This window comes from Symphalangus syndactylus, chromosome 7 (genome assembly GCF_028878055.3).
Source record: "Symphalangus syndactylus isolate Jambi chromosome 7, NHGRI_mSymSyn1-v2.1_pri, whole genome shotgun sequence".
Lineage (NCBI taxonomy): Eukaryota > Metazoa > Chordata > Mammalia > Primates > Hylobatidae > Symphalangus > Symphalangus syndactylus.
The window spans coordinates 29,355,157-29,379,485 of NC_072429.2; the positions used below are offsets into that span (position 1 = coordinate 29,355,157).

A 24,329-nucleotide genomic window follows, 5' to 3' on the forward strand; every position below is an offset into this window, starting at 1 on the left:
TCTTTTTGGAGACAGAGTCTCACTCGGTCACCAGGCTGGAGTGCAGTGGTGCCATCTTGGCTCACTGCAACCTCTGCCTCCTGGGTTCAAGCAGTTCTCCTGCCTCAGCCTCCTGAGTAGCTGGGATGACAGGCATGCACCACCATGCCCAGCTAATTTTTTGTATTTTTAGTAAAGACAGGGTTTCAACATGTTGGCCAGGATGGTCTAGATCTCTTGACCTCCTGATTCACCCATGTTGACCACCCAAAGGGCTGGGATTATGGGCGTGAGCCACCGCGCCTGGCCTCAGTTCTTTCTGTTAACCAGCGTTTTGAAACTGTAGTTGATAAACGTTTCTGAACTCCTTGATTCTCTGTCATTCCAACTTCTCTGAGTCCCATTTACTCCACACAGGCCCAGCCCCTCTTCTCCCCATGAATAATCCTGTGCTACGGGGTTTGTGGCTCCCCTGTTGAGTTCTAAGGACCAGGTTCAGGACTTGAGTGCTTCATGAGGGGCCTCCAAATCCCAGATCCCAGGGATAGGTTGAGAAACCGCATGACAGGCTGGCATTTGAAAGCAGTTGGAATCCTGACCAGGAGGAGGGTTTTGCCTGCCACACCTTCTTTCATAATCACAGCACAGTGGCTTTCCTTTGTGCTCCTCTCATGGGTAGCATCTGACTTGTTTAAAGTCCAGAAGAGTTTGATGCAAAGACAGGGGTTGGCTCTGTCCCTCCTCCTGACTGTATGAGCTTGAATGGGCAGAGGAGCCACATCGCTGGCTGATGGATCATATGCAGATGAAAGGGCACCTGTGGTCTGGAGAACGAGGCCGTGTTGAGTGTCAGCTTGGCCTGTATCCTTTGATCTGGCTGCATGGCTGGCTGGATAGGATGGAGCATTGGCACAGCTAGGGCTTTGGATTCAGCCTCTTGGTGGGCTTGCAGGTGCCTTGAGGCCATATTCTTTGATAAAGGAGAATTTCATGATTATTTGGTTGCCGATGTTTATTGCCTGCCACTCTGGGCCAGGTACTGTACTAGCTCCTTTATATACGATATTCTCACCACCACTCTGGGGTATAGAGGCTAAAGACACTGAAGGTCAGAGAGAGGTTGTGGAACTGCGTATGCTTGGATTTAAATATGCCTGGCTATGCCAAAATGTTTGAATTTAATTATTCATCTATACTCAGGCTTAGAGCTGGGAGGGAGGTGGAGCCAGAGAATACAGACACACGGGGTAGCTGATTATTGGGTCACATCCTTGTCTGGTGGGGACAAAGAAGCAACTGCAAGCAGCATGGTCCTAGAGATGGGGGAAAAGAGAAAGCTTCCGTGTCTGCAACCATGTGGTTTGCATCCATCCCTTTTGAGATCTTTCCAGAACTTGGCTCTACCCTGTGGGTTTTACCTTCTCTCTGTTCTGACCAGTGCATCTCTCTTGACTTATTTGGGAGGAAGCCTCTAGGAATGTGTCTCCTGTTGTTACCCCTCGATTTGTTGGACACAGTCCTGATTTCATCCCCATCTGTCTGGTTTAGCACTTTAGCATGCTCAACAGTGCATATTTGCTTCCTACATTCTATGGTTACCTGACTTATAAAACACTCGGCCAGCACCTGAAATGTTTATTTCAAGCCCCTTCTTTTGGTTTATAATTATATCTGTTTAGATTTCTCATTAATGACTGCCTCTCACAAGACCATAAGCGCCACGAAGGCTGAAGCCGTGGCTCTGTTTGCTGGCTATGGTGTCTCCAGGGCCTGGCCCCAGGCCTGGTACATAGTGGTGCTCACAGCTGTTTGTAGTGATGGAGGAATTCTGACAGCCATGAGACACAGTGGCTGGAGAGCAGCAGCAGATCTCATGGGCACAGGTGCCAAATCAAGTGTGATCCAGGTGTGGAGGGATTCGTGTGGAAGAGCGTTTTGAGCTGTGCAAGAGTAAGGAGTGTTCGTTTCCTAGGGCTACTGTAACAAAGCACCATAAACTTAAAGGTTTAAAACAGTAGAGTTTTACTTTCTCACTGTCCTGGAGTCTAGAAGTCCAAACTCAAGATGTTGTCAGGGCCATACTTCCTCCAAGCCTCTGGAGAGAATCCTTCCAGGCTCTTCTAGCTTCTGTTGGCTTCTGGCCATTCTTGGTGTTCCTCGGCTTGCAACTTCATCACTCCAGTCTCTGCCTCCATCTTCAAATGGTCTTCTTCTCTTTCTGTGTGTGTGTCTGTGTGTCCTTCCCTTTTCTTAGAAGGACACAAATCATTGGATTTAGGACCTTCTCTAATTCAGCATGACACCATCTTTTTTTTTTTTTTCCTTTTTCTTGAGACAGAATCTTACTCTGTCGCCCAGGCTGGAGTGCAATGGTGTGATCTCGGCTCACTGCAGCCTCCACCTCCTGGGCTCAAGCAATTCTCCTGCCTCAGCCTCCCGAGTAGCTGGGATTATAGGTGTGTACCACCATACCCGGCTGATTTTTGTGCTTTTAGTAGAGACGGGGTTTCACCATGTTGGCCAGGGTGGTGTGGAACTCCTGACCTCAAGTGATCCACCTGCCTTGGCCTCCCAAAGTGCTGGGATTACAGGTGTGAGCCACCACGCCTAGCTCAGCATGACATCACCTTAATTAAATTACCTCTGCAAGACCCTATTTCCAAATAAAATCACATTGTGAGGTGGACACGAATTTTAGGGGGATTCTATTCAACTCATTGCAGGGGGTTGCAAAGATACGTTGGTGGGGAGGCAGGCTCTTTCCATGGCGTGCTTTTGGCCACAGAAAACACTGATTCCTGAAAGAGCCCTGAACTAGGAAAATTCTGGATTTCCCAATCAGCAGGGAGACCTTGGGCAAATCTCTTTGCTCTTTTGAGCCTCAGCTTTTCATCTGCTTCATGGAGATAATGACATCTGCCCTGCCCCATCTCCTAGGATTATTATGGGAATCAGATGAAATGGTGGCTTGGAAAGCTCTTTGCAGTTTGTAAGGTGTTATAAGGTTGGGTAGGTATATAATAAGCCGTGAGTCACCCATCACTGTCCTGAGACATTAACATTGCCATGCTTATCAGTGTTCTTTAGCCTGACCACCTCCTTTCTCCTTGCTAGGATCACTGCTTTTACCACGGCACGGTGAGGGAGACAGAACTGTCCAGCGTCACGCTCAGCACCTGCCGGGGAATTAGGTAAGAGACCCTGAGGCTGCAGGTGGCACCTGGCACTCTCCCCAGGAGTGGAAGTTTCAAGACAGACAAGGCTAAGGCAAGGACCTTGGGAAGGAGTCCATTGAGAATGTGTGCAAGCCGGCCCAGAGAGGGGCTGAGCCTGGGAGGAAGGGCAGGGGAAAGCCTAGGTGATCCACAAATACATTGGGATTTAACTTTCCTGATGAACTTGATGTTTTGAAATATAGGTTTTGTTATTATTTAGGTATGGTAAGGCCAAAAAATCAGGAGATGACTGCCACTGAAAAGATGGTCATACTCACAGAAAAAGGAGGGGCCCAGCTCTGCCATTGGGGGCGGCACGGGGAGGCGCTGGGGTTGGTCAGCGGGCAGAGGGAGCCTGGAGAAATGTCAGCAGAAGCCTTTCTTGTGGTTTCTGCAGAAAGGAATGGGCGAGGCAGAGTAAGCAGGTTTAGGACTGGCTAGTTTGCATCATTTCAGCAGGCTCTGGGGTTTATGGGCTGTCTGTCCTTAGTTGTCCTATACCTGGTTCTGGGGTGATTAGGGAAGGGGGATAGTGGCCCAGAGGGTGACAGCCCCATAAAATAGATGGCTAGGGTATGGACTCTGGATTGGTTGGCTTGCATTTGAAAGGCAAGGTAGCTGGGAAATTGTTGACCATCTCTAGGAATTGGCTAACCCTGGAAGGGGCAGTCCCTCTACAGTCAGTAAGACCCAGATGTCAAAGAAACAGGAGATAAAAAAGAAGACACATGGTTAATACACTCGGGATGGATGAGTTTGGGCATTTGGTTCCACACCTCCTCAGTTCTTCTCTGGGAGATGTATTTGGAGGTGGTGAAATAGGAAATGGATGGTTAATGAACAGAGAGTAGGAAGAGAAAGGAGAGGCAAGGATAATTTTCAAGACAGAAAATCAACTGAAAAGTTCTAACCAGAATGTGCTTTTGAGAGTGACCCTTCCTTCTCTGAGTGAGACTACCTGGCTTTGAGCTGGTAGCAGTTTACCAGCTGGGTGACCTTGGGTCTCAATGGTCTCATTTGTAAAATGTGGATAAAAAGAATATATGCCTGCTGTTGTGAGGATTCAGCTTGTGAATAGCTATCTTACTTAGGAACTTGCAGTGGCACACTGTCAGCATGCAGTGACCTCCTAGGCCTTTGCTTCTCTAGGTGTGGTCCATAGATGGGCAGCATCAACTTTACCTGGGAGCTTGTTCAAAATGCAGCATCTCAGGTTCCTCACAGACCTCCTGGATTTTAATCTGCATTTTACCAAGATTCCCAAGTGATTTGCGTGCACATTACAGTCTGTACCTGAGAATGTGTGTTCCTTGAGAATATGGAGTATATCTCGAATATCTATTTCTCTCCACCAGTCTGCCCTAATGCCTTGCATGCAGTAGGATCTACACATGTATGCTGACGTAATAAGTCTTATTTATGTAGACCACTTTCAATCTCCCCCTCCTTTTTGTTTTTTGAAGAAGGATGATGATCTAAAAAACCTGGTATCTCGTTGCATATACTAATTGCCTGGGTTTTGATTGTCTGTACTATGTGGTGCCTCTGTGCAGTGATAGACAGTGAGCTATAGTTTCCCAGAATACACAGGCTCAGTGAGAGACACTTCAGCCCAATGTAAACTGCCTCTATGACAAAAAGGAAAAAGCCCTGATTTGTAGCATCTGCCAATATGCTGGCAAAGATCATCCCACCATGATCAATTTCAAGCTACCGATGTGATGTTATTGAAGGCAGAATTGGGAAGATATGCCTTTGATTGGCTCTCATGAGCTGATAGGAGGTGGCTCCACTGTGTGTTCTTCCTCTCTTGACTGATTGATTCATTCATTCAACGATTGCATTTTTCATTCACAAATAGAAATTGGGTGTCTTCCTAATGCCATTGCCCTACACAGGTGGAGGGAAAACCAGCATTGTAATTTTGGAGCCCTCAGTTTCCTTGTCAATAAAGTGAACATCAATATTAGGCATGGTAGAGATTATTGCTGTGATTATGGTACTTTTAAACATAAGGGTTTTTCCTCATCTTACATTGGTGAAACCATGCTAAGACTTACGCAGGCTCCTATATAAATGGAAGGTTTCTCACACTGCAGGTCCCAAGTATCTGTTTATAAATTGGGCCGTGACTTTGTTTGAATGCTGCATGGTGAGTTGGCTGGAGGAAATCAGGCAGGAAATGGGCTTTGGATGGGAAGCAATAACAGAGTGGCCCCAAATCCCCTCTGCTTAAGTGACCTGATTGAGCCAAGCTAACTGGCCTCACAGTGGTATTTACAAGCCCAGCCACCGCCACCTGCAGTCTGCAAGTAAACAAAGTTTGTCCCAAGAAGGAGGAAAAAGAACATGCAGGTGTGACCTGCTTCTGTCTGCCTCTTCCTCCATCCCCTCAGTCTGGAGCAGTGGGAACTTGGCTTGGCATCTTGTAAATCATGCCAGCAGCAGTGCTGAAAGGGAGGGGGATACCGGGTGAGCTGTCCATGTGTTTCTGTTTTGCATGCTTCCGTCTGGTGAGGTCCACCTGCCTTACTTTCCCAGCCTTCTCACTACACACGCCTTAAGAAACCAAGGCTGTGGGTGGACTGATTTAAGAGCTGGAGACTCATGCCAGATGGTTCCATCTGGACCCTGGAGAAGGAGCAGCTGCAACAGCAGCAACATTCAAACCCGTGTCTTCAAAACACAAGGCGCCTCCCAAAGCTCATAAAGCACTGCTGCGTGAAAAATCTCCATAGTGATTGTCTCCTCTCCTGGAAACATGCTCCCATGATTGGAGAAATAGGTAGGATTTCTATCAAGTGAGATCTTCAAGCTGATGATACCAAGAGGAATTCAGCTGAGCTTCTAGGTGGTTGCTAGGCCCCCTCTTCTCTCCAAAGCAGTTCTTTAGGTTACTTTAATTGAAGAAGTCATATATGATCTTAGCAAAAATAAATTCAAAAAGTACAAAAGAGTGTACAATGAAAGATAACATCTCTTTCTCACCCCAGATTTCCAGATTTCCCCCCTTCCTAGAGACAGCCGTTGTTACTAGTTTCTTGTACATCCTTTTAGGAATGTTCCTTGTGAAAAAAGAACATAGATATGTAATTGATATGGTTTGGCTCTGTGTCCCCACCCAAATCTGATCTCCAATTGCAATCCCCATGTTTTGAGGGAGGGTCCTGGTGGGAGGTGATTGAATCATGGGAGCAGTTTCCCCATGCTGTTCTGGTGATAGTGAGGGAGTTCTTACAAGATCTGATGGTTTAAAAGTGTCAGTTTCTGGCCGGGCGCGGTGGCTCACACCTGTAATCCCAGCACTTTGGGAGGCCGAGGCGGGCGGATCATGAGATCAGGAGATGGAGACCATCCTGGCTAACACAGTGAAACCCCATCTCTACTAAAAATACAAAAAATTAGCCGGACGTGGTGGTAGGCGCCTGTAGTCACAGCTATTTGGGAGGCTGAGGCAGGAGAATAGCGTGAACCCAGGAGGCGGAGCTTGCAGTGAGCTGAGATCGCACCACTGCACTCCAGCCTGGATGACAGAGCGAGACTCTGTCTGGAAAAAAAAAAAAAAAAAAAAAAAGTGTCAGTTTCCCTTTGCCATCCACCATGACTGTAAGTTTCCTGAGGCCTCTCCAGCCATGCAGAACTGTGAGTCAATTAAACCTCTTCCTTTATAAATTACCCAGTCTCAAGTAGTTCTTTATAGCAGTGTGAAAACACACTAATACAGGAATATAATGTTTGTAATCTTATTTGGGCCTCTGGACCCTTTGAGAATTGATTGGAAGCTATGGGTACTTATAAATGACACCAATAGGCCGGGTGTGGTGGCTCATGCCTGTAATTCCAGCACTTTGGGAGGCCGAGGCGGGCGGATCACTTGACGTCAGGAGTTCGAGACCAGCCTGGCCAACATGGCAAAACCCCATTTCCACTAAAAATATAAAAATTAGCCGGATGTGGTGGTGCATGCCTTAGTCCCAGCTACTTGGAAGGCTGAGGCAGGAGAATGGCATGAACCCGGGAGGCGGAGGTTGCAGTGAGCTGAGATCACACCACTGTACTCCAGCTTGGGTGACAGAGCGAGATCCCATCTCAAAAAAACAAAAAATGACACCAATAAAAAGATGTGGCATCCCATCTCACTGGGGATGTCAAGGGTCATTCTCCCTAGCCTGTCTCAGATTAAGACATTCTCTAAATATCTACACTGGGTTAAGGTGTCTCTGACTGAGCCTGTGTGTTCTGGGAAACTCTGTGTGTGTGTCTGTAGTTCACTGTCTATCAGCAGGAGGTGTTGGTAAGATGGTTGGTAAGTTGTCTACTTTTTAAAACATTTTTTTTTGTTAAAAGTTATCATTATATAACTAATACAGGTTTAGTGTTAAAGTTCAAATCATGCAGGAATGTGTAAGCTTTAGAAAGTGAAAGTTGTTTATCTTGTCCTACCCTTCCAATCAATCCCATTCTCCATCTGTTATTACTGTTGGAGGTATCCTTAATGACTGTTGGAGGTATCCTTTACTGAAATACATAATTGTGTGTGTACATATGTATATATATATATATATATAAACATATTTAATCCAAATGAGGTCACCCTATGCATACAGTTTTGTATTTTTTTTCCAACTTAGCATTATGTTTTAGGTATACATAGATCTATCTCATTCTTTTAATGGTTGCATAATATCATTTGTACTAATGTCTGGCAGGTTTCATTATATAGAAAGTCTTCCAGAGGTATACAATAAATCATCCAGAGTAGTCTATTTGATGGATCACCCTTATATTACAGTAGCCCTGCCTTCAAAACATAGGGCTCACTCTCACAGTAATTATACCTTCGCCGTGATCCCTGGACTCAGATTCTGTGAGAGAAGGAGAGAGGGAGAATATGAGATTGAAAATGAATGCAGGAGAATGTGTAGGAAAGTGTGCATGATGGCCTGGAATAAGCTCAAAATTTAAAGTCAAGGGATCCTCGTTTAAGATCTAGCTACATACTTCCTGGCTGTGTGGATCTCTGTGTTTTCTTCTCCCCATTAAATTTTTTCCTTGTCTTTGCTGTGGACAGGCTGGACCCTCCACAGGACCTACTCTATCCAAAAGGTGGCTAAGTCCTGGGAGTGGGGTGGGTGGTCAGTGGGGGTGAGGTCAGGGGCATACCCCAGAGTCATGAACCTGGACATTAGGAGAGCGGGGATTTGCCCCGGCTCTCACATTAACTCACTAGGTGAGCTTGGGCAAGTTCTTTTTTGGGTGGGCTTTCCTCTCTTCTGTAAAACAAGTAGACCAGACCATTAAAAGCTTCCTTCTGTGTTGGAAGTCCTGGGAGGCAGAGAGGTTGGGCAGAGTCTCAGGGAGGTGGGAGCCTGGGGCGGAAGGAGGTGGCTCATGTACACACAGCCAGCCCTGGACAAGAAGTAGCAAGTACTTTCCACCTTTGAATTCCTTGCCTTCCTTCTGCAGAATGGATCATAAATGCTACCTCCGTGTCAGGCATCGCACAGATTAAGCCCTCAGAGGACAGTATTATTAAGTTGTGATGAATTTAGATTCTGGAGCCAGACGCTTCCTGGTTTAAACCCTGCCAAGCTACTTAAGTTCTCAAGTCTCAGTTTTCTCATCCATAAAATGGGAATAACAATATTGACATCACTGGTGGATTTACAATAGGTGAGGAGTGCAAGCTCCTTGACAGTAGGGACTTTGCTTTGATCATGCTGTTTCCCGTGCTGAGAACAGTTCCTGTCGCACACTGGGTTCTCAGTACAGATGTGTGGAATGGCTATCGAATAAAACACTTTGCACTTTGCGTGATAATACACAATGACCGTTAGCTGTTCTTTTAAAATGCTGCTTTGGTTATTAGTAAACATTGCCTATTCAGTCCATTATCACAGCAACTCTGTGAGATGGGCAGTGTTATTACATCACTTACCACACAGCTAGGAGACAGCACAGCCAGAGTTTGAATCCAGGTGCTATATCCAGGGGGCAACCTGTCCTTGAGAAAGCACATGACCTACAAGCCTTCTTTTCTCTTTTTTGCAGCCTTTGGAGTTCCCTGTAACTCCTTTTGCATGGATATAATTTGCGGAGAAGGGGAGAGGAAAGAAGGGTAGCAGGGTAGTTACCTTTTAGGGCACCTCTGGGTATAGGGATGTAGAATGTGTCCCCTTTGGTTTAGCTCTGAATGGACAAGTCCCCAGGAAGCAGCTCTTGGCCTAGTTCCTTGAAGAATGCATTTGGTGAATCCTTCGGTTATGCAGAGGTTAGACATGAATTGCCTGTTGCCTGCCTGGCCTGGCCTGCCCGGGTTTCCTGTACAATTTCATTTGTATCCATCTCTTAACGATGAGCAATAGGATGGAGAACAGAATGGAGAATGGCATGTGAGGCTGGCCACCCAGCCTCCCAGGCCCCGGCTCATGCCTTCTGGCTGAGTTCTGCCTTTGCCAGGGCTAACATTCAGCAAATTAGATCAACCAAGGCTCCTAGAAGGATAAACAACTGGTGGTGCTTGGAAGAGGGCAGCTAAAGGATTTAGGGGTGAGGGCGGGGAGGGCCCCTGGAACCACATTCTCAGACATTCCCCCAGCAACAAAGCTGCAGTCCACTGACAGTGCTAGGGCTTGTGCCAGCCTCTCCTCCATCCCTAGGCCTTCTGAGAGGATTGCATTCGTGACATGGGCAAATTACCAGGAACAGCAGTTGGAGGAAGGGAGGGAAGTGGCCACAGAATCCTCTTGCTGGAACGACCTTCAGGGTCCTTCTGAGCCTCTGTTTCTCTCAAATTGTAATCTGCCCACTCCCTGAATCAGAATTACTAGGGGCCTGGTGAAAAGCAGGTGCCTGCTGCAGAGGATGGTCTGCAGGCCAAAGTTCCTGAGTGTGGCTAGGCAGGCAATTACTCATGGGCTTTGATAACAATGCAGACACTCAGGCCTGCAGCTGTGGATTTTTTAGGTTGGGCCCTCTATTAGTCTATTTGTGTTGCTATAAAGGAATTCATAAGGCTGGGTAATTTATAAAGAAAAGAGGTTTATTTTGGCTCTTGTATGGTTGTGCGAGCCATACAAGAAGCATGGCACCAGCATCTGCTTCTGGTGAGGGCCTCAGGCTGCTTCCACTCATGGCAGAAGGTGAAGGGGAGCCTGTGTGTGCAGAGATCAAGTGGTGAGAGAGGAAGTGAGAGAGAAAGGGAGGAGGTGCCAGGCTCTTTTTAATAACCAGCTCTTGAGGAAACTCTCATGGGAATTTGCTGAGTAAAAACTCTCTCATTACCACCAGGATGCACCAAGCCATTCATGAGGGATCCACCCCATGACCCTAACACCTCCTACCAGGCCCATCTCCAACAATGGGACCACATTCTACCATGAGACTTGGTGGGGACAAATAAACCATATCCACAGCAGACCTGGATACCCGTGTTTTCAATACACTGTAGCATATTCTAATAGATATCCCTGAGACCTCTGCTCCTAGAGATCTCTGACACTTAGGCTTGGAACTCACTGATGGAGGCAGAAAGCATAGAGGCTAAGGGGATGGGGTCCAGAGTCTGTGGACCTTAAATCTTTGACTTCAGATTACCTAGTCCCCATGCCTGGAGCCCACACTGCCCTTAACCATGAGAGCTTGTTATTTAATGTCTCTGAGCCACAGTTTCTTCATCTATAAAGTGGGACTCATGAGGGTGCCTCCTTATAATGATGATGTGGGAATGAAATAAGAATAACATTTGTAAACACAGTGCCTGGCATCCAGTTAGCTCAATCAATGGCATCTGAAGGTGAAAAGTAGGCTGCATAGCTCCTTTGTCTTTTCTCCTAGGAAACTGAGGTGAGGCCAATCACCCCTAAGAAGAGAGCTGCTGGCACTATCGCTGGAGCCATCTGTAGACTGGTGGTATCTTTCTGATTCACTCTACAGGGTATTTTTTTTTTCTTTTGGAGACGGAGTCTTGCTCTGTCACCCAGGCTGGAGTGCAGTGGTGTGATCTCAGCTCACTGCAACCTCCGCCTCCCAGGTTCAAGCAATTCTCCTGCCTCAGCCTCCTGAGTAGCTGGGATTACAGGCGCCCGCCAGTATGCCTGGCTAAGTTTTGTATTTTTAGTAGAGACAGGGTTTTACCATATTGCCTAGGCTGGTCTCCAACTCCTGAGCTCAGGAAATCCACCTGCCTTGGCCTCCCAAAGTGCTGGGATTACAGGCATGAGCCACGATGCCCAGCCTCTACAGGACTATCGTGACTGAGGCAGCAGAAGGTCAGGGTAAGGTTGTGGGACTTGGAATCATTCAAATCCAGACTCCTTTAATACCTAGGTGATAGACTGATCTGTGCAGCAAATCACCATGGCACATGTTTACCTATGTAACAAACCTGCCCATCCTGCACATGTACCCTGGAACTTAAAAGTTGATGAAACAAAAACAAAAAACAAATCCCTACTCTTACTCTTACTATTTGTGTGACTTTGGGTTAATTAACCTTGCTGAGCCTTTGTTTTCCCATTTGTACACTGGGGACAATATTTGTAAGGGTCCTAGGAAGGTGGTGGGAGTAATAAAATGCTCACTTAGCACAGTGCCAAGTCCATAGCAAAGGCTCTATAATCTGCAGCCACTATGGGGATTCTTATTTATTGTGCACCACACTTTGGCTTGGTCTCTGTCCTGTTTGGCTCACAGGCTTGTTCAAGTGATGCCAGATCAATTGCGCCTTGTGACCCTCCATTGGAACTTTCCCTGATTCCTCTATGGAACTTTCCACTCACTGGGTGTAATCTTGGCAACCACAACCTGGTGCACACAGAACCATCAGTTGGTTGGTGGTCAAGCCCTCTGTGTTCCCAAAGTGTGTAGCCATTAGGGGAAACTGAGGTGATGGAAGAGGCCTTGGTTGGCTGGGATGAAAAGATAACTTGGGAACAGGATGCGTGTAGCAGCTCTCTCCTCTGCCCTTTGCTGGCTGGATTAGGGAGTGGATGCGACCCTTGCTCTTTGCCCCGCTCCCATCCCCAGATGTTCAGGGAGTACCTTAGATGTCCGTCAGAGGGGGTGATTTGGTACTGCTGTGTCAGACTGGGTGAGGCAGTCAGGAAGTCATTAGGCTTCCTGGATCTGGAATGAGGTCAGCCAGGGATAGGATCCGGGAAAGGCTGCTGCCCATCAGAGCCTGGCGCTGATTTTCCAGAGAGCGTCACAGGCTCTTCCCAAAGGGCAAAATCTGGGCAGGAATCCCAAGTGGCGGTTGTGGTGGCGGTGGAAGCTGAGATAAGCTAAGAGAGAGGTCCTGCCAATTTACAGTGGCAAAGACTGGGTTGGAGATGCTGTAGGTTCTGAGCTCTCTGCATGGATGAGAGCCTGCCTGAGGTTTTAGAGCATACAAAATGCTGCTAGAGTCCATGGGGCTTACTCCTGGGCTTCCTCCTCCCCCTGAGCCTTGATGACATACTTTTACAATCATGTTTATCTCATTGTATTAAGATTGGCAGATATCTGCTGCCCGGGCCTTCACTGATCATTAGCAATAGCAATTGATAATAAGTCATGGTCCTCTTTCTTGCTGAGGCAAGAAAAGCTCTCAGAAGCCTTGGTGATGTAACACTTGAAGCAGCTGCCTCCAGTCCAAGGGGTGATGAAACTTTTTGCTCTCTCTGTTATACATTAGAGTGACTTATTCCAGTGTTTACACTCAACGCTTCACAAGGGTAGGCACTTGGTTTGTCTTGTTCACTATTCCATCCTCAGCAACTAGCATGATACCTGGCCCATAGCAGGAGCCCAGTAAATGTTTGTGACTGTCCTCCAGAGGACTGTGAGTTTCTCAAGGACAAGGATTATATCTAGATTATGTCTAGGACACAGTAAGGACTCCGTGAGTTTATTCTGCGTTCAATGCTAGTATCTATAATCAAGGGAGGAAAAAAAGTAGTCCCTCATGCTTGGTAGTGGATGTCACTTCACCAAATAACTGCCATGCTGATGTGGGGCAGGTGGGACAGGTAGGCATGTCATCACTGATGCATCTAGCTCTGGTTTCCAAGCACAAAGACCCTTGTCTTTCCACTTAATCATCCAGGAGTCTTGATAAGTTATCATTGTCGTTTTAGGGATAAGGAAACTGACGCTTGGAGAGATTTAAGATGCTTGTTGAAGAGCATGTGACAATTGAATGTTGGAGCTAAATCCAGAACCTGGGTCACCTCTCTTGCAGGCCACTGTTCTTTCTCTGGCCACTGTACTGCTTTTTCTGAGTCTCTAAAGTTTTGACCCATGATTTGTTATATGCCATGTTTTGGTTTGGGAGGCTTTTTGGAATCCTGGACCTACCATCCTTCATAAGTTTTAAGTGTCACAGGTACAGCCTTTTTAGAACTTTTTGAGGTTTCCCAGTCTAGAGACTCTTAACCTGGAGTCTCACAATGAGCTTGGTGGTGGTGGTTGGGTGGGGTGGGGGTCGGGGGGGAGGTCCAAGTGCCCTGAGCTCATGCACCACTTTTTATGTATAAGTGCATTTCTCTAGAGAGGAAGTATGAGCTTGTATCAGAATCTCACAAATGGGTACATGGCCCCATAATTAGGTTAAGAACTCATGATCAAAACCCACTATGTCATTTTGCATATGGAGAAACTAAGACCTACACAAGGGACTTTTTCAGAACCATAATCTTTGACCAGAGATTCTATTCCTCCTCTCAACAGAGGACTGATTACGGTGAGCAGCAACCTCAGCTACATCATCGAGCCCCTCCCTGACAGCGAGGGCCAACACCTTATTTACAGATCTGAACATCTCAAGCCGCCCCCGGGAAACTGTGGGTTCGAGCACTCCAAGCCCACCACCAGGGACTGGGCTCTTCAGTTTACACAACAGACCAAGAAGCGACCTCGCAGGGTGAGTTTTGAGGCTCTCAGTGCAGAAATCAACCTGGGGACAGGCTTGCCCCCTCTGAGGTTGCTTACTTTGAATCCAGGAGTATTTCTAAATTGAAGGGTGATGCCTAAGAAGAAGGAAATAGTGTTTTTCTTTTATTCTAAGTGATTGTTGAGTGTGAAATATCCTCATCATAGAATAACTGCTTTTGGGGGAAAACACTACTACCCTTAAAACACTCAGATGCTGACTTCAGAAAGCTTAAAAAGTGAAAAGAAGGCTGGGCGCCATGGCTCATGCCTATAATCCCAGCACTTCAGGAGGCTAAAGCAGGCAGATTGCTTGAAGCCAAGAGTTTGAGTCCAGCCTGGGCAACATGGCGAAACCCCATCTCTACTAAAAGTACAAAAATTAGCTGGGCATGATGGCTGGGTGCCTGTAGTCCCAACTACTTGGGAGGCTGAGGCACGGGAATCACTTGAACCTGGAAGGCAGAGATAACGGTGAGTCGAGATGGCGCCACTGTACTCCAGCCTGGGTGACAGAGCGAGACCCTGCCTCAGAAAAATAAATAAAAATTAAAAAGTGGAAAAAAAAAGTATGCCTTCCCTATTGGAGTAGACACTACACCATATGCACACAGTCCTCATATTGATTCATGCTGAAAATGACAGGGTGTTTCGAGGTTTCGAGGTTTCGAGGTTCTGTGGGAACGTGGTGGTTAGCACACTCCCTCTCATATGCTGGCCTCCGTCCTGCCTGTGCTCACCAGCTCATCTCAGTATTTTCTGAGAATAAAGGACTGAATCCAGTGTTCCAGAGCAGTCTCCAGCAATAACCAAACGGCAATGGAAGGTGTTATGTGAGTGACGGCCACCACAGCCAAGAACATCTCTAGTGCCCAATGACAAAATCATCACGGAGGTAGCTGCTGCTTATCCAGCAGCTCTGTTTCTTAGCAGTTTTTTAAAAATGAGGCCAAGTCCACTATTTGTACAGCGCTGATCTGTTTCTCTTTCTTAGATGAAAAGGGAAGATTTAAACTCCATGAAGTATGTGGAGCTTTACCTCGTGGCTGATTATGCAGAGGTAAGGGGGAGGCAATGGGTCTTGCAGAAAAACTGCTCTCTTGATAGGTTCCATTCCAGGCTCCAGACTGCTTTGGGGAAATGTTGCCCATTCATCTTTCTCCAGTTCATCTATGATTTTGACCTTAAATCTGACCAAAGGCCGGGTGCGGCGGCTCATGCCTGTAATCCCAGCACTTTGGGTGGCCAAGGCGGGTGGATCACCTGAGGTCAGGAGTTTGAGACCAGCCTGGCCAACATGGTGAAACCCCATCTCTACTAAAAATACAAAATTAGCTGGGCATGGTGGTGCATGCCTGTAATCCCAGCTACTTGGGAGGCTAAGGCAGGAGAATTTCCTGAACCTGGGAGGCGGATGTTGCAGTGAGCTGAGATCATGCCACTGCACTCCAGCCTGAGCAACAAGAGCGAAACTCCGTCTCAAAGAAAAAAAAGAATCTGACCAAAGGCTCATTTTGCCATTTTAAACATAGTTGGGGGGAACTCCCCCAACTCCCCCGTCCCCTTCCTCCCCCGCCCCCACACACAACTAAGCCTCTCCAGGCTTGATACATCAATCACATAGAAAATCAAGACAGTTGTCTGATTAACATTTCTTGTACTGGGTCTGAAGACCTTTAGATTCTGGTGTTTATTCTGAGGTACCCAGGAATTGTCTATGGAAATTCTAAAACTTTTTTTTTTACAAAGATAATAAATATATTCCCAGTCATCCGACTGAAAACTGTATTCTTGCCCGTGTGTGGGTCCATTTTTATAATCATGTCAATGCCAAATGATGACCTAAAGCCATGGTCCCCAAAATGTGGTCCCCAGAGCACCAGCGTCAGCAGCACCCTTGTGTAAAATGCAAATTCTTGGGCCCCACCCCGACCTCCTGAATCCCAGACTGTCAGGGTGGGGTCCAGAAATCCATGTTTTAACAAGACCTCCGGGCAATTGGGTTGCATGGTCAAGTTTGAGAACCACTGACCTAAAGGCCGAGCAGTTCAGCCTTTAACTCCATGTTCCTCAAATCAGACAGGTTCTAAGATTTGATGAACCCTCACCTGGCTCATCATATATTTCATTTATTCATCAGTGATCTCTTGATTTTCTACTATGTGCCAAGCCCCTGGACATATAGATCTCAAGAAGACAGACCCTCCCTGGGCATCGCAGAGTTTGCAGTAACAGCACATAAACCTGTAGGTCCAAAGTGTGATAAGCACTAAGATGGACCATTAGGAGGGATGAGAGTGCAGATAATGGGGGATTCAACATGGTTTTGGGAATTAGGGAAAGCTTCTCTGACATTGAAGCAGACACCTAAAGAGTGAGTTTAGGCTCCAGAGCCCATATTTGCCTAAATTAGCCAGATGTTACCTCCAATTCTCACTTTGTTTAGCGACTCCATCATATAAGTACTAAGTGCATCTTCTGTGCATTGGATGTCATTATGAGCTGAGCGCTCGCTGTGTTCGAGCAGGGCAGACACTGGCCTTGGTCTCTCCTGAGGACAGAGCCCATCACAACTCCAGTCTGTCTGTATCCCATCCACATGGTTTAGCTACCATCTCCCTAAAGAGCTCATTCGAAGGCAGCTGTACCTAGACACATTTCCAAAGCATGTGTCCTGGCGGCAGGGCCTGGTAGTGGGGAGAGCACTAGGCTGCAGGCCAGAAGGTCTTTGAGCGTTAGTCACTGGATGTTAGTTAGCTTCAGAAGGAGGTGGCCCTTGAAGCTGTCTTAAAAGACAAGGAGGAGTTAACTGGGCAGAGGAGTGGAGGTGAAGGGCATTCCAGGCCGAGGGAACATTGTGCTCTGCTTTGAAAAGCATTTAGCTTTTTAATTGACGTTGATATTGGTTTTTCCAACAGCTGTTTGTGTGTGTGTGCGCTTGTGTGTGTGTGTTTTCTATGTTTTCTGTTTCCTCTCCAAAGACTAGTGTGTGTATAAGATGGGGGAATAGTGTGGGGAGCAAAATCCAAAGCTGGTTTAAAAGCCAGCTGAGGCTCCATAGTTGTGGGAGGAGATAACTGACTCTGGCCTGCCCTGCCCGACTGCCTGTAGTGGGAGGACTGGTGGAAGAAAACTGAGCTCCTCTGACTCTGGGACATTTTTCCATTTAAGTTCTGCATCTGTGATCATCTAATACAATGGTCTTGAGTCATTTTTTTCAGCTACAGAATCCTTTGGTTACATGGAAGTTCCTGGGAACCCCAGTAGTTAATCATATAGAGCCCAGCTGCTGTGTTTAAAGGTGGAATGTTTCTCCCCTTTGGCCTTGCACTGTTCTCAGAGGAATCTCTGTGCAGGGTTTAAAACCCACTGGGTGTGTATCTCCAGCAGCTGGAGAAGTGGGCAGCATGGTGGGAGGCAGGGATTAGGCATCTTCTGTCTCCTGACCTCCAGAGTCACAGCACACCCCCAGAGAAAAAGTGTCCGCTCAAGGCGCCTCCAGGACTCTGGTGTCAGCTAGAGCCATCTTTCTCTTATAAAGGAGAGCATCTCAGCAACAGCCCTGGGTTCCCAACAGGGCTGTGATTCATGCAGCCATGGCGGATAAGGGAATGTGCTCATTTCTCAGAGTCCTGGACACCCCTCCGCTGAAGGCTTTGACTGATTCATTTGAGGGACTGGGGTGGGGGTGTAACAGGCTAGGCTGAGTTCACAGCCTCACAAATCATCCCCTCTCCACCCTGTCTCCATCCTCTGCAGACAGAAATATATTCTTGATAATTAATTAATCTGAGAGGATGGGAAGGCAGCAAAGGGGAGGGCTGCTTTACCATGATTTATAACCTGCTGCAGAGACAGGACACCCTTCACCTTGGAGTGAATGCAGAGCAGGAAGTGGAGACACAGGTAGGGAGAGCAAGACCCTGCTGCTGCCGAGAGAGAGAGAGTTGTCAGCAGTAAAAATGAGCAGGCAGCTCCTCGCTCCCTGGGCCTAGGTGGGAGCTTCTAGGGTGGTTCTCAGTTTATTCATTCCCCAGGTGGAACGGAATCCAGTGGGGGATAAAGAGTAAGGTGGGCTGTTGTAGGGGTAGACAGGATAGCTGTAAACATAGGCCCGTAAAGGATTTCCATGATGCTGGCACAGTGCAAAGTGGCGGGGAAAGGATGGTGCTGCATGTGGTACTTGCTGTGTCACCCTAGAAAATGTAAGCTTGAGAGAGTCCTTTCTTTAGATCAGGGGTCTGCAAACTATACCCCATGGTCACATCCAGCCTATCGTGTGTTTTTGCAAACAAAGTTTTACTGGAACACAGCCAGGCCCATTGGTTTCTGTATTATCCAGGCCTGCTTCTGAGCCACCATTGCACAGTTGAAGAGTTGTAGCAGTGACTATGTGGCCACAAAGCCTAATCTGGCCTTTGCAGAAAAGGTTTGCTGACTCCTGCTTCAGACTACTCTGGACAACAGAATTCACTCCTTAAATTATGGTGGTCTCATTGGGCAGTTCTTTGAAGAGAAGATTAATATTTTTTTGAAAGACAATGAAATCTGACCCTGATGTTCTAATAAATATTACTAAATGAACGGAAATGCTGCAACGCAGTCTGTGCCGAGAGACCAATTTAGAAACAGGAGGCCTCTATAATGAGAAACTCCTGGATTAACGCCTTGGAAAGGTCTAAGTTACAGTGTCACACTGAATCTAACTCTAGAAAGCAGCGGTGACAGATTCTCTTCTGGTGAGTGGCAGTTTTAAGGAAGCCTAAGAATGTCCACAAGCTGTGGTGAAAGGCAAATGGTGGATTTCTTCCCTGTATCAGGGCTGGTACACACCGCTGGCCAAACAAATATCCCAGGGTGTTTTACTTGGCTGTTCTTGTTGTTTCTTGCTTAGATATTCTCGTGGGATGGGGTGGAGGAAGGATGTGAAGGTTTTGAATTGAAATAACATGTATAGTGGGTACTCAAGATAAATTAGAGAGGACCCAGACTCTGTGTAACAATGGCAGTGTACAGGACATGCCCATCATTTTCAAATTTGATTTGCAGTTGTAGCAGGTTTTCTCTTTACACTGTGAAGCTTTCCTTCATCATTGCAGCTCAGAGAGATCTATTTTTTTGAGGCAGGAATGGCAAATAGGAGGTATTCATGCTGAAATGTCCTCTTTCTGGTACCCATGGCAGATATTTCTAATGGAACACAGCTTTCTTTCCTGTGCTTGGTTAGAAATGTCTGATTGCGGCTGGGCGCAGTGGCTCACACCTGTAATCCCAGCACTTTGGGAGGCCAAGGCAGACAGATCACTTGAGGTCAGGAGTTTGAGACCAGCCTGACCAACATGGTGAAACCCCATCACTACTAAAAATACAAAAATTAGCTGGCCATGGTGGCGAGCACCTGTAGTCCCAGCTACTCAGGAGGCTGAGGCAGGAGAATCGCTTGAAGCCGGGAGATGGAGGTTGTGAGCTGAGATTGCGCCACTGCACTCCAGCCTGGGCAACAAGAGTGAGACTCTGTCTTAAAAAAAAAAAAAAAAAAAAAGAAATGTCTGATTGAATCGATGCAGTCACAGAATTCTCATTCTTCTCACTGTAGAAGGCACTGCCAGTGGATCTGAGTGGTGTGCAAGATGAAGCCTCTTTGCCAGTGTCTTATGGTCCTCCTCGTTAGCACTCATGTCATTCACATGGCCTCCCACTGTGGTTATTTCTGTGCATGTTTTCCTGGCAGGTTTTCTCAGATCATTTCAGTTGTATACTCCTTAAGTACAGGATCTGTCACTCAGGATCTGCCACAGTTATTTCTGGCCCTCTCTGTTTTAATTGAAGCTCCTCTAGGCTAGAACCAAGATCTCACACTTCTTTGTGTCCTACATAGTGCAAAGCACAATGCCTTGCCCATAGCAGGCATTCAGCAACAATTCGATCATTGTTGATTGACCACATGTAGGGAAGCCTCGTGAGATCTGTGTGATGGTGGCTTCATGTTGGGGTGATGACCAAGGTGAGGATTGAATCAGTCCTCCTAAGCCCCAGTGGGAGTTTGCCAGAGGCCTTGTAGTTCGAAGGACAGGAGAATAAGATGTGCTTCAAGGGTTAGAGGAAGGCAATTCTACTCCATGCATAGTTATTGCATGCCTACTGTGTGTGCTGCACTGAGCTAGTAGCTGTGGATATTGACAGGTCCTACCCTCCAAAGCTCTTACTGTGGTGGGGAAGACAATTGCATAAAAATGGCGGCTCATAGAAGACAGAAGAAAATAAGAGCAAATTCAAAGACAAGTAATGGGGCGCAGGAAGCATCCTGCGAGAGGTTCTGCAATCTCACGTGGTTCTGCTTGTCCCATTTAGTTTCAGAAGAATCGACGAGACCAGGACGCCACCAAACACAAGCTCATAGAGATCGCCAACTATGTTGATAAGGTGAGACCAGGTGTGTACTTTGTGGGAAAGGTGCCAGGTGCCAGCACTTCCAAGGGCACTGGAGCTGCCTTCTGCTGGATTGGCTGCCCCAGCCATCTTCTGAAAGGGAATGAGCAGTGCCATAGAGGCCCAGGGTGGTCCTGACAGAGCCCTGAACTACATACCCTTAGGCAAGTAACTCATTTTCTTTATGTTGCGTTTGTTTTCTTTTGTTTTGTTTTCAACTTATAAATAGAAGGGCTGTCGTAAATCAATGTGTGGTTTTTTTTCTGTTATTTTTATTTTCCTGGTGGAATTTTAGAAAATGAAATCTTATGCCAATGTCTAGTATGAAAGTTAGATGAAAACAGACTGCTCTAAGCGGGAGCAGGGGTGAGGACCCAGAACACTGTCCTTCTAACCCCTTCCTCTTACCCCTGCAGTGGCTCCCGAGCAGCTTGGGGCATAGAAGAGCCCAGTTTAAGAATCCTTTAAGGTTCTTTAAGGTTCCTTCCAGATACAAAGCCCAGGGATTCTCTGACTTAGGAGGGAATTGAGGTAGGTCAGGGTGGGAAAGACACACAGCCTTAAAAGTTGAGAAGTGGGCTGTTTGAGAAGTGAGCTGTTTGAGAAGTGGATTCCTTGAGAAGTGGATTGTCTGAGAAGTGGGTTGCTTGGGGCTAATCTATAAAGTCTCCATCTGTAAAATTATCCTAAAATTATGTCTTGTCTCTTAGGAAGGATGTGCAGTGGTTAACTTTCCTAGGTCAGGACCTTTTACAAGATGCTCTTGGGAAATACCTACATTTTTGAATTTTACTAGAACAGGCTGGTCTGGGACTTGGAAATACGTTGTGTATATGAAAGAGGATATTTGTTATAGTACAAAATGCAGAATAGGTAACCTAGAATGACAGTAGCCTCTTGGTAGGCTAGTAGTATATAGTTTTTAAAAGTAGGTTTTAATGTGTTTGGGATCACAGGTCTCTTTGAGAATCTGGTAACGTTTATTGCACAATTTTAGAATACTCATAACATTGATGAAGCTTAACTTTGGGCCTGCTAGGGATTCGTGAATTCCAGGTCTAAAGGGAAAATCATTTTTTCCTAAACACTAGAGAATGTAGGAGATCGCTTAAAATATTTTTTAGGGATTAATAGGCAAATGTATTAGTGTTCTGAAGTCATCAGATGGCAGTTTCCATGCCCATGGTTTTTTTCTGCCCTAGATGGCTCTGGAAACAAAGGTCAGTGGTCAGTGACAGGTGAAAGTCAAACACTGGCATTTCCTGGAAGGACAGACTCTAGGGACACAGTCCAGTCCTCTCTCTAGCTCCTGACTCACTCAAGAATAACATTTAAATAATCCTACAACCCAAACACTTGACATCTGGGAAAACAAGGGAAGCTTGTTTCCCTGGGGAGAATATGGGAGGCTGACTCTGCTTTCACCCATGTGACATCTATTGTTTGGAGACCTGGCGGGTGCGGACTTGGCTGGGTATCCCCTCTGTGGGGTATGTGATGGAACGAAGGGCGCTGGTGACAAGTGAAGGGAGAAGAGAGGCACCAGCAAGCCCCAGTCCTTACTGAAAGCCCTAAGCCTGGGTGGCCCATGCATCCCGTGCAGCCGTCTTGGCTCTCTCCTCATGGCTGGTGTTAGTCACTCCTGGCGGGTAAGGGAAACCACGCCCACTTCTCTGGAGCTTGCTGACCCAGCTACTTGAACTGAACTATTGTTGAACTAAAACTGGAATGAATTGGACTCATGTGCTGAATCATGAACCCAATCCAAAATGTTTTTCTGTAGCTGTGAAAAAAAGCCAAGTTTACTTCCTTCAAAAGCTCCCTAGTAAAGCAAATTCAAATTGGAATCTGAACCTTTTATTTTCTGTAACGGTTGAACTGGCACAAAACAGAAAAATCAAAATTTCCGTTGAAATAAACTGATATTTCACTGAAACTGGAGCCCATCCTGACCAGCGTTTCTTGGAGCGAGTGGATTATCTGGATGTGTAGATACTGCAGCACTGAAGTAGTAAAAGGTCACAAATAGGCTCTGAGGTTGTAATTTGGGCCTTCATCCCGGCTCCACCATCTTCTTGCTGAGACTTTGGGCAAGTTCCTTAACTTCTCTAAGCCTCAGTGCCTAGTACATAAAAAGTGGTGGAAAAATGTTGGTGCTATGATTATTCTTTTTAGCTGGGGCAGTACCTACCAATTTTGGACAAAGATGGTATCTCCTGCTCATATGACCTCTCCATACATGGGGCTTTTTATTAAATCACTGGCTCAGTATTTGTAGGGTGGACCCAACAAAGAACCCATTGTACCCACAGCTTCCAGTGGTTTCGCTTTAAAGAAAACCTTCCTCCTGCTTATATTTGTATGAGATGAAAAATGCCAGATCATAAAGATTAGATGTAGCTCTAGCCTCGAGGAGGTCGAGTCAGATCTTGCGTATAGAATTTCAGGATCTCTGGTTTGGACAAAACCCTGAAGATTACCAAGGACCTCTGTAGTCTATTGCCTGCAACCTGCTTATTCCATCCTTGACAAAACCTGAGACTATCCAGGGATGGGGAAGAAAATTTGAAGAGTAAGCATATCTATGCACTTTTATGTCATTGATACTCATTTACTTCCCAAATGAGTGGGAGACATTTTATAATAAAATATCCATGTATTAATATAATTTGGTATATCCATACAAAAGAATATTATTCAGTAATAAAGAGAAATCATAAATGGATACGCTCTAACACATGGATACATCGCAAAACATTATGGTGACTGTGAGAGAAGCCAGACACACAAAACCACATACTGTAAAACAAATGTCCAGAAAAGGCAGAATAAAAACAAAGTAGATGCATGGTTGCCTGGGCTGAGGGTGAGAATGGGAAATGACTATCAACAGACATGTGGGATCTCACCGATGTGATGAAAATATTCTAACACTGGATGATGGTGATGGCTTTATTTTATTTTTATTTTTCTGAGATGGAGTTTTGCCCGTTGCCCAGGCTGGAGTGCAATAGCGCAATCCTGGCTCACTGCAACCCCTGCCTCCTGGGTTCAAGTGATTCTCCTGCCTCAACCTCCTGAGTAGCTGAGATTACAGGCATGCGTCGCCACGCCCAGCTAATTTTGTATTTTTAGTGGAGACGGGGTTTCTCCATGTTGGTCAGGCTGGTCTCGAACTCCCGACCTCATGTGATCCGTCCACCTCAGCCTCCCAGAGTGCTGGGATTACAGGTGTGAGCCACCACGCTTGGCTGGTGATGGCTTTAAAACTTAGTAAATTTACCAAAAAGTATTGAGCTGTACACTTAAAATAGGTGGGTATTATGGTATGCAAATTATACCTCAATGAAGTGGTTTTAAAAAATCTATATACAAGAGAACTTTTTAGATACCCATAAGAAAGATAAGGCCCACGTAAGGAATTGGGAGAGAAAAATTGTACCAGACAGCCTGGCCAAGGGCACTGATTACAGAAGACAGCAAAGCTCAGCTCTGAGCTATCTCATGACCAGCTTTGTTTGAAAGCCTTCTTCCTATTTTAAAATGAAATTTATGTTCCTGTCTGTTTTACCTATTGACCTAAGCCCTACTTGAACATCATGCAGAACAACTTTTTCCACATGATAGACCTATTCATATCTGAAAGCAGTTTTATCTCCTATCTCAGTCATCTCTAAACAAAGTCACTGCAATTCTGCCACCAGAATGTCCTGCTGTCTCTCAGGATCTCATTTTCCCTTTCTAAAAAAATGTCAGTAACACCAGTTGCCTCCTTCCCTTGGAGCCATGGGCAGA

At 46.2% G+C, this 24,329-nt stretch overlaps 1 protein-coding gene across 2 annotated transcripts in view; it reads left to right on the plus strand.

Moving 5' to 3' along the window:
• Positions 1-24,329, plus strand: part of ADAM19 (ADAM metallopeptidase domain 19) — a 98,334-nt gene that overhangs the window by 42,198 nt on the left and 31,807 nt on the right. For both annotated transcript variants that reach the window (XM_055285477.2, XM_055285476.2), the window contains exons 5-8: positions 3,094-3,170; positions 13,905-14,097; positions 15,100-15,165; positions 20,457-20,528. In XM_055285477.2, coding sequence (XP_055141452.1) covers positions 3,094-3,170; positions 13,905-14,097; positions 15,100-15,165; positions 20,457-20,528 — 408 coding nt within the window. The remainder of the gene's footprint in view (positions 1-3,093; positions 3,171-13,904; positions 14,098-15,099; positions 15,166-20,456; positions 20,529-24,329) is intronic.